General features: G+C 32.8%; 1 protein-coding gene across 1 annotated transcript in view; it reads left to right on the top strand.

Annotated features, from left to right (window-relative positions):
* Positions 1-11,221, top strand: part of LOC129231323 (testis-expressed protein 9-like) — a 30,184-nt gene extending 18,963 nt beyond the window's left edge. The window contains exons 9-10 of the mRNA XM_054865612.1: positions 943-1,077; positions 11,147-11,221. Coding sequence (XP_054721587.1) covers positions 943-1,077; positions 11,147-11,221 — 210 coding nt within the window. The remainder of the gene's footprint in view (positions 1-942; positions 1,078-11,146) is intronic.
* The last annotated feature ends 2,303 nt before the right edge of the window (positions 11,222-13,524 follow it).

Genomic DNA, 13,524 nt, shown 5'->3' with positions numbered 1-13,524 from the left:
GTGCTGACGGTCCTGCGCAACAAGAATCCCTCTTCAAAAGTTGCATGGTGTAAAGATGGATCGGTTTTTAGATCACAATGCTGATCCAGTCATTGAATGTTTGGCAAGAAGCGGAAAAACTGCCAAAAATTCCGTGAAGGATATAAATTTTTTATTCCTTATTAATATTTTCTGTATGATGTTTGAAATTTGTTAAGTATCATTGTTTTTGTTCTTTATACTGTTGACAATTCAACACTGTGTTTAAATCTGTGGCAGCGGCCATGCTCCCCCTCCCCCACTGTGAAATACTGCTATGATTTTGGATTTTCAAAAGTTGACAGCTCTGCTTATAATACTAAAAGGAGAAATCATCACATATTTATGCTAAACTTACTTTGACTAGAGGATAATAAACACTTACGTTTAATGGATTGTTTTTACTAAATTTTTAATTACAATTTTAAGTGAGTTTAATTTATAAATAAGTAGTGCAGAATAGATTGAACTAATGAAGCTTTTCTTTGAAATTGTTATCATAAAGAAGAATTATTAAAAGGAAATGTGCAATTAAATTATAAAATAAAATTGAAAATTCTTGAAACTTTTACCTGTTTTTCATTACCCTCAAAAGTTTATCATTTCCATTTTGTACATTTCCAAGCTTCATATTCATTTGTGGAATTTTCTGGTTACATTGTTTTTCTTAGTTAAACGCTTAAATATATATTGACTGCTTTAAGTTTAAACTTTTACTAATTATCTGCTTTTAACTGTTTAGTTTTAAATTAAATAATGTTTGAATTAAATAAGCTGTTCATTTTTGTGTTTGAATTTTTTTATTAACAAAAATTAAGAGTTTTTCTTGAATTTGTACATCAGTTTGATTTTGCTTCATAGTCTATGAAGTTTTATTTAAGATTACTGCTTAGTTATTTAATCATGTATTATTGTGATTTTAAGGAGGCTCAAGAAAACTACCAAAGAAAAATGGAAGAACTAACTACTGAAAATCGTAGAATTGACAAACAAAACTCTGAGCTTCACAATGCTATCAAAAAGCAAATGCAGCTGATCAATAATTTAAAAAGACAAAAGGTAAAGTAATTTGAAAAAGTTAAGATAAATATGTTCTAAAGAAACTATACTGCATTTTAATTCAAACTAGATATTAATAGAACTGTTTAGCAAAGTTTTTTTTAAATAAAAAATGAAATTTAATTTCTGTTATCATCTAGAGGGATTTATTGTTTTCTGATGCATCTTTTTTTCTGATCACATCTAAAACTTGGTATTTATCAAAATTGTTTCAAAAGATGTTTTTTAATTTTGGTGATTGAAGAGATTCAGTCGAGCAATTTCTTGTACTTAATGTAACATTTAAAACTTATTGCATGATGTCTAGGATAAGAACTATATAAAAAAATTGCAAGCAAAGTAACAAATCACATTAAAATTTAAAAAAAAATCAGATGAATAAAGCATCAAAAGTTACATGTGAGTGTTAAAAATTATCTTTTAAGACTTCGTTTATGGATAAAATAAAGATAATTTAATGTATGGGACATCCTTTAAATTACACCTCTGCTAAAGGGACATTTTTCTGGTCCCAGTGCTTTTGGCTAGGTTCTGGGGGGGGGGGGGCGTTAGCTTGATCTAAGAGACAGTCACACAAGAAAGCTACAAAAATCTATAAATGGATAAGAGATATTGAATTTAATGACAAGCACAATTCTCTTTTTGTCTATAAGTTAGCTGGTGAACGTTTGTCATTAACTTGTACAAAGATAGAAATATGTATACTAAAACTCTTTCTGAAATTTAACAGCAAGCTTTTCCTCTCAGAAATTTATTCATGTAGGTTCTGCAGTAACATATGGGATGCCTCACTTGCCAAATCTATTAACTCCATAAAACAAAAATTTGAGAAAAGTTATGAAGAAGATGGTGTTATAGGGGAAAGTGGGGTAAAACCGGGACCCTAAGGTTTGCAGGTTTCTAGAAATCAGCTTTTAGCTTAAGCAACAAGATTTTGCAAAAGTATGCACTACTTATCTATTGATGCAACCAAAGTTTCAAAACTGTAAATGTTTTTGTTTCTTAATTTTTATTAATTTTTTTGTAAAAAAAAAGTCATTTTACCCGGTTTCCCTCTGCTAGTGGGGGGTAAAACTGGGTAGAAATGTTATTGCTATGGAAAAATAAAAAAATTTAAAAGTTTCCACAAAATTCTAGTTTTTTTTAGTGACATAGGTTAACTATTGTCATAACATATTAGAATTAGTATAAAAGGACACATATTGATGAGTTGGCAGTAAATTTAATTGTCTTTACCTTTAATTTTTTGCTGTAATATAAGGCCTATTTACACCAGTTGCAAGTAAAATAGTTATCTTCCTCTTCCGCCCCAGAGCAGCTTTCATAGGCCCAACGACGACATTGGAAGCATTGGATCCATCCCTCACTACCATTGGAGTTCGAATAAAACTCATTGCAGGAAATGCAGGCAGTATTGTCATCCTCTTCACTGGACTCATCCCTCATTTGCTCCTTTGGTTTTTCTTTTCTTTTTTTTTGGATGCTTTTATTTTCTATCTGTTCCTTTTTGGCATCTTTATAACGTTGCCTTTTCTTTGATTCGTTTATCTTTTTTTCAGGTTTTTTCTTCTTCCATCCATCTTTGGGCTTCTTTCCATCATTTTACTTTTTCTTTTCTTCTAATGCTGCCTTAAGATGAAGCTTGTATGGGGAGCATATCAAAATGACAGTTTTTCCTTTTTTCTTGTCCTCCTTTGGCTATGTCTTTCTCTCAGTGTATGGGGGTAGTACCCGGTTTTGCCTCTTGGTTAGTACATGGTTTTGTCTTGCTCGTACAGCTTTCTTAAAAAATGCAGTCATATAACTATACAGAACGATACAGACAATTACTTAGAATGATAACGAAGGTAATTAAATGTTGTACAAAGAGAGCTACATACCTTTACTGTTGCGGAAACGAACGTAGTATAATTGGTCTAGTTTTGTTCCAAAATTTTAAGCAAAACCACTCAAACAGTATTTTCTTGATAGGAACAAAAGAAACGTGTCTGTTGCATTCTAATTTAATGACCGCTGCTTTTTCATCAAGGTGGAAGGTAGTTCCTCTCTTGTCCACGCGATAGCAGCACATCTGCATGATGAATACGAGTGACAGCAATGAGAGGGAGAGAGGCTAAAAATGTTTTATTATTTGTAATAATTCTGACCAGTATGCTCTAGTCATTCATTGATTCATTCGACAGTCGTTAAGAACTAGTTTTGAAGTTTGCAAATAACATATTTTTTATCTCTCCAATCGACAATTAATATATTTTCTTCATTAACTAGCTTAAGCTTATGAAGAATTTTTCACACATTTCACTTTTACTCCCATCTTCTCTACCATTTTTAAACTGATTGTTTCAATTTATCATTAGATGATTTTTATTAAAACTTTCAGTGATGTTGGTTTTCGCTGATGGAAGAACAGACTAGTCTGTTCTTAAGGTGTTTAAATTATTTTTCGTAAATTTTATTTACTTTCTTCTATCTCTGATATGTATAGAAGGATATTTGATTCGTTAAAATTCTCGAGTTCTGATTTTCGATGTGTGCTCAATAGCTGAATCCATTTTTGAGGATTTCCGAAAAATATCTGTCATGGTGTGTGTGATTTTTTTGGCTATGGGACTTCAATTTTGGAAAACTTCCAGGAGAGCACCCCCACTGTAACGCCAGAATAACGCCCTCTTTATCATCAAGAGTCATCCAAAACTGCGTTTCTAGTACTGCAATTTTGAAAAATTTATAGGCGAGAACCCCTGATTCCCCCCTCTTTCCTTAACACAATCAAAGACAAGCCTAGAATTGCGTTTTTGGAGTATCAATTTCAAAAAATTGCCGGGAGAATGGCACCGAAATTCACCTTCCACTAACATTATCAAGATCTATCAAAACTGGGTTTTTAAAGCTACAAGTTCGAAAGTTTAGGGGAAGCGCCCCTCTCCCTCCTCCCCCCTCCCCCACTCTTGTCAACATTATTGAAAAATCGTCTTAAAATTGGTTTTCAGTCCTTCAATTTCGAGAAAATTTCGGGAGAGCTTCCGAAAACTCTTTTTCTTAATGTCGCAAAGGTCGGCTACAATTGCGATTTTAGAGCTTCAATTTCAGAAAACTGCTTTTCCCCCAACCATAGATCGCGTTTTTAAGACTTTAATTTTGAAAATTTCCCTGGGGCAAGCCCTAGGATATCTTATTTCCCTAACATTACCACAGATAGTCTAAAACTGCGTTTTTAGAACTACAATTGTGAAAACAAAGGAGAGCCATCCTTAACACAACGTTAGACTATCTACATATTCGCTTTTAAAGTTTCAATATTGAAAAATTACCAGGAAGGGGGTCACCAAACTATTTATCCCCATAACATCACCAGATATCGTTTAAAACTGTAGTTTTAAAACTACAATTTTGAACATTTTCCGGGCGGGAAACCCTGAACTTCCTATCTAAGTGACAATAAATTTCCGTTTCAAGATTTGTATTGTATACATCTAGTAATGACTCCATCCCAAGCCAGAAAGTTGAATCCACTCTCCCTGTAACTATTCATACGTTCGAAAAAAGTAAAGGTGTAGCAAAATTCAGGGATACCCAAAACTTGTTTACTCAAGGTCCACGTTGTAAAATTTTGGAAGGCGAGGTGGGTCAACACTCCAACAATACTTCAGTTCAAAAGGTTTTTGTTAGCTCCTCCCGCCTCCTCCGTGAATTTGACTGAAAGTTAGACACTCAAAAAACTGTTATGTTTACCCGATTGGAAAACGAGAATTTTTTTTTTTGGGGGGGGGGGGGATATTGCCCTATTGAGCTTGGGGGGGGGGGGAGATGGGCACCCCTGTTCCCCTACATAGGAGTAAATAGGACCTTGTGTTACATTTTCTGCCATCACATGGTCAGAAATGTACTGAACCAAAACTTTAATATAAATTCACATGCTAAGCATTGATTAAGCACTATTAAAGCAGAAATGATGATTTTTTTAAAAAGTGGAGTTAATCGATTTGGCAACTGAGGCATCCATATAGTGCTTGACCCATGACATAATTTCATTAGAAGACTTGAAACGTAGATATTAGTTGGGGGGGGGGAAGGGGGATTTGAATTACGATTTCTGGTTTATTGGTGCATTGTATGTAAAAGCCTATTCCTCTTCAATCTACGTGAATGCAATTCTTAAAAAAGAAAAATCTTTTTCAATTTTTTAAAGGGGTTAAAAGCGTACGTCTCATCCCTTTGTGCCAGAAAAAAGATTTTCCTCTCTCCTGTAAAATCACCATATTGTGACTTGTGTCCTTCTGGCTCTGAAGTACGGAAGTAATATGACAATAATTTCTGTTGGTTACAATCCTTCTCCAATAGCAAATTTTTAATGAACTTTTTATTTTTAAAAGATTATATTTTTCAAATTCAGTAACTGAATTTTGGTCAGTATATATAAACTTTTTTCAGTGTTTATTCTTAAATGTTTATAATTTGCATTTATTATAAAACTACTGAGTTGATATATTCAGTAAATTACCGCCCATTATCCAGGGCTTAAGCAGAAATACATGAAATACACCGCCAACTCAGTCATTTCCAGCCGAGGACTGCAATTTTGTGCTTATTAGCACTTATCAGCCCGGCATAGGAAAGTGACCGAACCATTGCTTCGGTCACTCGGCTGGTCTGTGCTAATTCTACATTAGCTAACAGTTTGTTTGGCCCTCTTGGCTTCCATAAGAGGTTTTCCATCTCCAGCACAGTCACTTTCCTATGCCGGGCTGATGAGTGCTAATAAGCACGAAACTGCAGTCCTCGGCTGGAAATGACTGAGTTGGCGGTGTATTTCATGTACTGAGTTGATACTCTGCACACATCATCTCAAATATCTCTGAAGATTAGACACTTATTTGAGTCATGAAATTTCCACTCCTTTTAGTGACTCCTATGTTTTTAACCATGTCCAAAGTCCATCGCATTGTTTCTGTGTTTGCTCTATGAATGTTAGCAACTACGACAGTACTTTTGAAATGTGGCATAAATTTATTTATATAGGTATAAAATGTGAAACACAATGAGACACCAAGGTCCATATTGTTTTCATGTACATTTAATAGTATTAATCACTTTCAAATCAATGATTGTTCTATATGTTACAGTAGAACCTCGGTATAATGACCCCTTGATACAATGACCCCTTTGTTAGAACGACCATCTTAAAAAGTCCCAATTATTTTACCATAGGAATAATGTTAATTTTGAATCATTTAAACGATCGCAAGCGTATTATTTTTCGTTAGAGTGACCGCCAATTTTAGTCCGCAGAACTCATGAGCAAGTCGGCTATTGTACATTGTCCTGTGGTGCAACTCCAAGAAACCTGTACTTCTCTCTTTGTGTTTGCTTAAAGGAGGGGAGGGGGCATGACGAAAAGGGGAGAACTAAAGGTCAGAGGGAAGGGAGGAGAAGCAGTCGAGTTGTAAGAACGGACAATTTTCAAGTTCCCAATTGGCGGGAGACTGCATGCCCGGTAGGGTGGGCCGAAATAAGGAAATTTTGGAGAAGCAACTTCTAATAGCAAAAGTTGTATATTGACATCCTAAACATGGGAAAAATAATTCAAAAAATTAATATTTATGTCCTCAGATCGCGCATTGGCAGCAAAGTTTGAAAAAAAATTAAAAAATGGTCAATTTTCAAATATTTTTATAAAAATCCGAATTTTCGAAATTTTTTTCTAATACATGCTTCCTTTTAATACTTTCTTCATATATCTTTGAAAATATTTACATTCCTTTGCAGTTTTTAGTTCGCGCATAAGCCGCAAAGTTTTGTGAAATTAATCAAAAATCGACGTTTTTAGCTTATTTCACATATTGCGGTATTTCTTCTATTAGATTCCAGTTATAATTTTTTTTTTACAATAAATGTGCAATGTACAACTCTTTGTTGGAAATGCAATTATATTTTACTGCAATTTACCCAGAACCCACCACAAGTAGGTGGTTGCACTTTGTGTTCCACCCTGTTACATTCACAATAACTATATTTTTTTTAACAAATTTATAAGTTTCATTCAAGGCTTGAAGTTGGACTTCTGACTCAATTTTTGTTGGTGATCGCGAGTATAAAGTTTTTCCCATTAATTCATATCATGTATCATCTCAAAATACCCAACCTACTGCCTCACTAACCAGTTAAATAACTCTTTCAATAACCCTCAACAGCTGGAGTGTAAAAGAGGAACAAAAACTGAACTATGGGTACAGCTTCAATTGTTTTTGTATAATTATATACAATTAAATTAGATAGAACTCGGTCGGAAGAAGTCGAAATTTTTAAACTGATATAAAAAGTGAGCTAAGGTATATTGTCAATGTAATACAGAAATGAAAATGTGATATTGATCTCGATCTCCCACAACCAAAACCTTCCAGTCATTAGCATTCGTTAACAAGTGCTAACAGAGTACTGGGTCCGTATATTTTTCAAACTAAACTACTAATGGATTGAGGGCCCTTGTAAATTATATCTTTAAAAATTATGCATCTACGGTTCAATAAAATTAAAATTTAAAAAAAGAACAAATGTCCGTGAAACATGGATTTGTACACTTATTTAATGTTACAAAATTTACAAGTCAGGTGTTTGATAATCCTTTAAACATCATGGATCTGATCATTCAAAGAAACGCTTACTTTGCTATTTTTGAGAAATTGTTATTGGTCATGGCAGTGGACAAGAGGCGAAGCTCAAAGTAATTGGATTACAGTATGGTACACTGTGCAAAAGATTACCCTCACAAAGCACTTCTATAGCTATAAGAGAATTTCATCCACCAAAATTAAGATTTAAAGCTTCAAAACATAACAGTTGATTAATTGATCAACTTATTTATTTTCCTCCACTTCAGTGATGGTGTGTAAAACATGGATATTTTATCACTTCTAGAAACTATACATTTGCTTAAGTCTGCATTTTTTTAATTCCATATCACACTCGGGCAGGTAAAAGGATTGTAGAACTGACCAGTGAATCTGTAGAAATTCATTTGAGGTATTAGTCGCAAGAGATGGATTTATCTGATAAACTTTTTATTCCGAAAGATCAACGCCAAAACTGAGTCATAAGTTCAAGTTCAAATCTTGCTCAAAACGCATAAAATTGTTTAAAATCATATAATTATTGTGAATGTAAGTTACTTTACAATGTACTTCATAGTCCTGCTCAAAATTACTCTTGGGAAGAGCAGGGTGGAACACAAAGTGCAATCATCTACTTGTGGTATGTTCTGGTTTGATAATGCAATAAAATGCAAGTGAATTTCCAGCCAAGAGCTGTTTAATGCACATTTATTGTAAAAAAAACATAACTGGGACCTAAAAGAAGAAATACTGCAATGTGCAAAATAAGCTAAACAGGTCAATTTTTGGTTAACTTCACGTAAATTTGCGGCTTATGTGCGAGCTAAAAAGTGCAAAGGAATGTAAATATTTTTAAAGATATATGAAGAAAGTATTAAAAGGAAGTATGCAAATGGTATTAGAACAAAAATTTTGAACATTTGGGTTTTTATAAAAATATTTGAAAATTGACCATTTTTTACCTTTTTTTTCAAACTTGGCTGCCAATGCACAATCTGAAGACATAAATATTAATTTTTTTAATTATTTTTCCCATGTTTAGGATGGCAATACACAACTTTTTTTTGCTATTAGAAGTTCCTTCTCGAAAATTTCCTTTTTTCGGCCCGGAAACATGAAGTGTGGCGGGGTTGTAGAGGAGACGTACGTCACTCTTCTTTCTTTTCCAAGTTTGAGAAATTAATATTGCACTATTCACTCATTAAAATGGCTAAGCGAAACCAAATTTCTATTAATTAAGAGCAAGGTTTTGGCCGCGGTCAATGAGAATAAATGTTTAAAAGCTGAAATTGCGAGACAGTTTGGTGTTCAAAACAGCACGTTATTCATGATCCTCAAAAACAGAGATTAAATTTTAGCAGCGAATGATGCAGGTGTCTCAAAATCCAGAATGCATGCACGAGAGGGAAAATTCCTGCTTTTAAAGAAAGCCTTAGTGGAATGACTCAAAATGGTGCGGTCACCCAATACTCCAATAGATGGAAATGTTTTAAAAGAAAAAGCTAAGATTTTTTCCGAAAAAATAGTTGTTGAAATAGATTTCAAAGCTTCAAATAAATGGTTTGAGAAGTTCAAGGAAAGGCACGGACTCTCTTTTAAAAAGCTATGCGATGAGAGTGAGGAAGTCGATGCTGCAACAGTCAATGGATGGAGGAAAGAACAATTGAAAACTCTACTAGAAAAATATGAGCCAGACGACGTATTTAATGTAGATGAAACGGCTCTCTACTACAAGCTGTTGCCTGATAAAAGTCTGGTACTTAAAGGTAAAGAAAATGCACACGGAGGAACACGTTCAAAGCAGCGGTTGACAGTTCTTCTTGCGGCAAACATGACGGGAACCGAGAAGTTGCCTCTTTTATTAATCAGAAAGTTGGCAAGCCCAAGGTGCTTTAAGAGTTAAAACTTTACCGATTTTGTACAGAAACAACAAAAAAGCATGAATGACTTGTGCCTTATTCGAAGAATGGATTCAAAAACTTGACCGGAAGTTGGCTGCAAGTAAAAGAAAGATTTTGCTGATTGTTGACAACTGCTGTGCTCATCTGCAATCGGCAATTTAAAAGCCGTAAAATTTGAATTTCTCCCTCCTAATGTCACCGCAGTAATTCAACTCTTAGATCAAGAAGTTATACATTGCTTCAAATCCAACTATCGAAAAATGTTAGTCAGAAGAATGATTGCCGCTATGGAAAATATGAAGATGTACGACATTGATATCCTAGGTGCTATGCATCTAGCCAAATCAGCATGGAATGATGTTCCGTAAAACACAATACTGTTTTTGTCATGCCGGCTTTAAGACAAAAGAAGAATTTCAGAAAGAGTTGGGAAATCAGTCAGCTGAATTCGGATTGTTGCCGGAACCCTTATCGCCTGGTGCTCCCTGTAGATGATACTCCCAACACTAATCCAGACACTAATGAAATGACCTAACTCCTCAGTGTCAAATTTCTGGATCATCAATTATCTTTTGAGGAGTATGTTGTGGTGGACGAAAATTTACAGTGTTGCGAAGAAAATTTGAGTGAGGATGATTTTACTGCCCATATTACTGGAAATGAAGAAATCTGTGATCCCGACGACGGAGAAGAAATCGTCCAAGCTTTTGAAGAAGTGAATGAAAAAGAAGCCTTAAATGCAATCAATGCCTTGGGTCAATATTTTGAAGGAAATTTAATTCTGAAGATTTCCTTCAAAATCTAACGGATATGGAATCAGTGATATTAAAAAATTCCCAAATGAACTTGAAACAGGCGTCAATCAAAGTCTTTCTTTCAAAAATACAGAATGGAACAAATGAATACAAGAAGTGTTCTCTAGGTATGTACTGTTGGATCTTTTCTTTGCTCGTTTTTAAAATTATTTTTTCAATTCATTACAACGACCATATGATGTTGATCCCGTAGGGGGTCGTTATATCAAGGTTCTACTGTATATATTTTGCTGTATTTTTATGCTTTTTTTTTACTGTTTCTCTATCAGACAGAATTTGGTTTTCATTTCAATAATATTTTTGAATTAAAAATTTTAAGTTTCAATCAAGTTTTCATTTTGTCAAATAAGTTGTATAAGCTTTTTATTTACAAACAACCGTAAAATTACTAACCTGTATTATGATTGACCCATAATTTGAAATAGTGAGATAAAGCCTATCCTTTACTAGAGATTATTGTCACTAAAAGAATACTTATTGCTTCAAATTATTTGTTCTTATGCGCTAATTGTCATGCTGTTTCTGTGTTAGTTTAATTATTTTTCCATATCAGAATGAGATATAAAAATTTTTTACCTTTCTCTTTCACACTCTGCCTCTTACCTTATAGTCTAAAGTTTTTTATATGTTGACACATGGCATGGGTGAAAAAATATATTGATATTTTTTGAAATTTTCATAAATTTTGTGCTCATTAAATAAAGTAATGTTTTAATTTTTTTAAAAATTTATTCATTTACCTCAGATGCATGTGGAAGCTGCTACAGCTGTACAGTTCTCTGAAGAGGAATTTATGAAAGCTCTAGATCGAGGTACTTGAGAGATAGTTGATATTCTAACTGCAGTGTGGTAAATCTGTGGATTTTTACATGAGTGCCTTCCAGTGTGTTGCATCATTTTAAACAAGCCTCTTTTTAAAAAGTGAAATAGAACTTTAGACAAAGAATGGCTGAAGTTTTATTTCAAAGTGTTACTTTTAAAAATACTTTATTTGAATATGCATTTAAGGTATTTATTGTTAAAAAACGTAAGGAAAATGCAATGTATGTGAAGAAGCTTTAAATTTCTTCACACTTATTTTTAAAACTAATGTAGAAGGCAATTTTTTAATATACGAGAAAAACTTCAAATGTTTCTGCATATTGTTAAAAACAGTTTCAGATCATGTATTTATGTGCTTCTTTTACATATTACTCATTCATATTTATTATTATTATTATTATTATTTTTTTTTTTTGAAATATTACATTGTTTTGAATACATGTATATTTCTGCCATTATTTTGATTTACCAACACGTTACAAGATGCAAAGTTGTATTTATTGACATTTAATTTAATGAGCTGATTCAACTTAGTAAAGAAAGCCCATGAGTCACTAATTCTTGCACTTTTTCTTATTCCTGTAGTATGACTTGATAATATAACTTCAGATGCTGCCATCAAGTCAGATCAAAAGAAAAGTTTTTTGACCAGCAGGTCATTTCATCAGTATAAACCACAGGGCTTATGCGTGTGTGTTTTGTTTTTACAAAGAATGACTTTAGTCAAACTGTATCATATAAATTGAACATGAAACTATTTTATGGCCTGAAAGTATCTTACTGAATGAGACAATTTCCAAGCACAATTAATGCAAGTTTGCTCAAGCATTAAGCATATGTAAAGTCAGAAAAAAAAAAAAAACATTGCTTTCCAAACAAACAATCAAATTTCTTCCTGAGTTTTCCTTTTTCCATTGCTGGAATGTTCTGTGGATATTATCTAGCTTTAAATCAATAAATAAATAAATAAATCAGGCACTTTAAGATATCAGATGCAAATTTCCCTACACCTCAGTTTGGAAGCTTATCTTTTTAAAAGCTGCTTGATGACTTATGGGACACTTAATTAAAATGATCTACAGCTGTGGCAAACTTCATGAAAAATATTTTTAAAAATCAATATATTTTCTTTTGTCTGTTGTGCTATAATTAAAGTTGCTGCATTTAAAAGTATAAAAAGAGTTTTACATATTTCTGCCAGCTTATTGTTTTCCATTCAACTTGTTAAGTTTCTTGGGAGAAGATCTCATTTTAGCGGTTACCTTTGTATTATTTCTTTTCCTCTTCCAAATTTTGAGAGAAATAATATTCTTTTATAATCTCGTTTTTAAAGACTTTTACATCTGAATTCATTTTCATCAAAATTTCGCTTTAGATTTCAAATCCGTAAGTTCGAACTTGCTCAGCCTTACTTGTTCAATCACACATGCAATATGGCTTATGATTTTATATAATAGTAATAATAATCATTATTATTATTTTAGTACTTATTGTTAACCTGTAAAAGTTTCATTTGATGTACATTATCTTTTGAAATATATGTTTTATTAAAGGTATATTTCTACTTTTTTACTTAAAAGAGTCTTACAATTTATTGAAATTTATTTCATAAATCAGCGCCTAAATAAAAGTTTTCACTTACCATAAAAAATTCAGATTTATTTCAAAGTTTTATATCTTTATTAAGACCCAGATTTTTTTTTCCACAGATTTTCAAATCATAATATTACTTTTGACAAACCTCAATAGAGGCTTAATTATAAAATCGCTGAAATATGAAAATGAAAGTAGCAGAGCTCTTCTTTCCATAGGTCTAAGTACTGCATATATGCCTGATGAAACTGAAGCAAGAATAGCATTACGTTACTCGCATATCAGATGAACCAGGTTACTGCAGTTTTTTAGTGTATGCATGTGCTTTTGCTCATCTTACTTTCATTCATAATCATTTACTTCGTCTCATACATTCATTAGACATTGGATGGCAACTATTTGTCTTTCATGTCAAAAAATGTTACATTCTGCTTCAAAGTATAAATGCAGTTAAAAACATTTTATTAAAACACGGTCATCAGATTAAAATAATGTTTCTTACATTTACATTTCATATGTGTAACAATGTGTCATTGCGTGATTTTTATTCTTGATTTAAAAGAAAAAAAAAAGCATATTGTGAAAAAGGTAGCAATATATTGCATATGATTACGTGATCGATTTTTTAAAAAAATCCCTTCCTATCTTTGCAAGACATGATATCCAAAAACACAACTGAATAATGTATTACAGCAGTCGGCAACCTAA

This window comes from Uloborus diversus, chromosome 10 (genome assembly GCF_026930045.1).
Source record: "Uloborus diversus isolate 005 chromosome 10, Udiv.v.3.1, whole genome shotgun sequence".
NCBI lineage: Eukaryota > Metazoa > Arthropoda > Arachnida > Araneae > Uloboridae > Uloborus > Uloborus diversus.
Note: the sequence above shows the minus strand (reverse complement) of the source record. Positions and strands in the feature narration are given on the sequence as shown.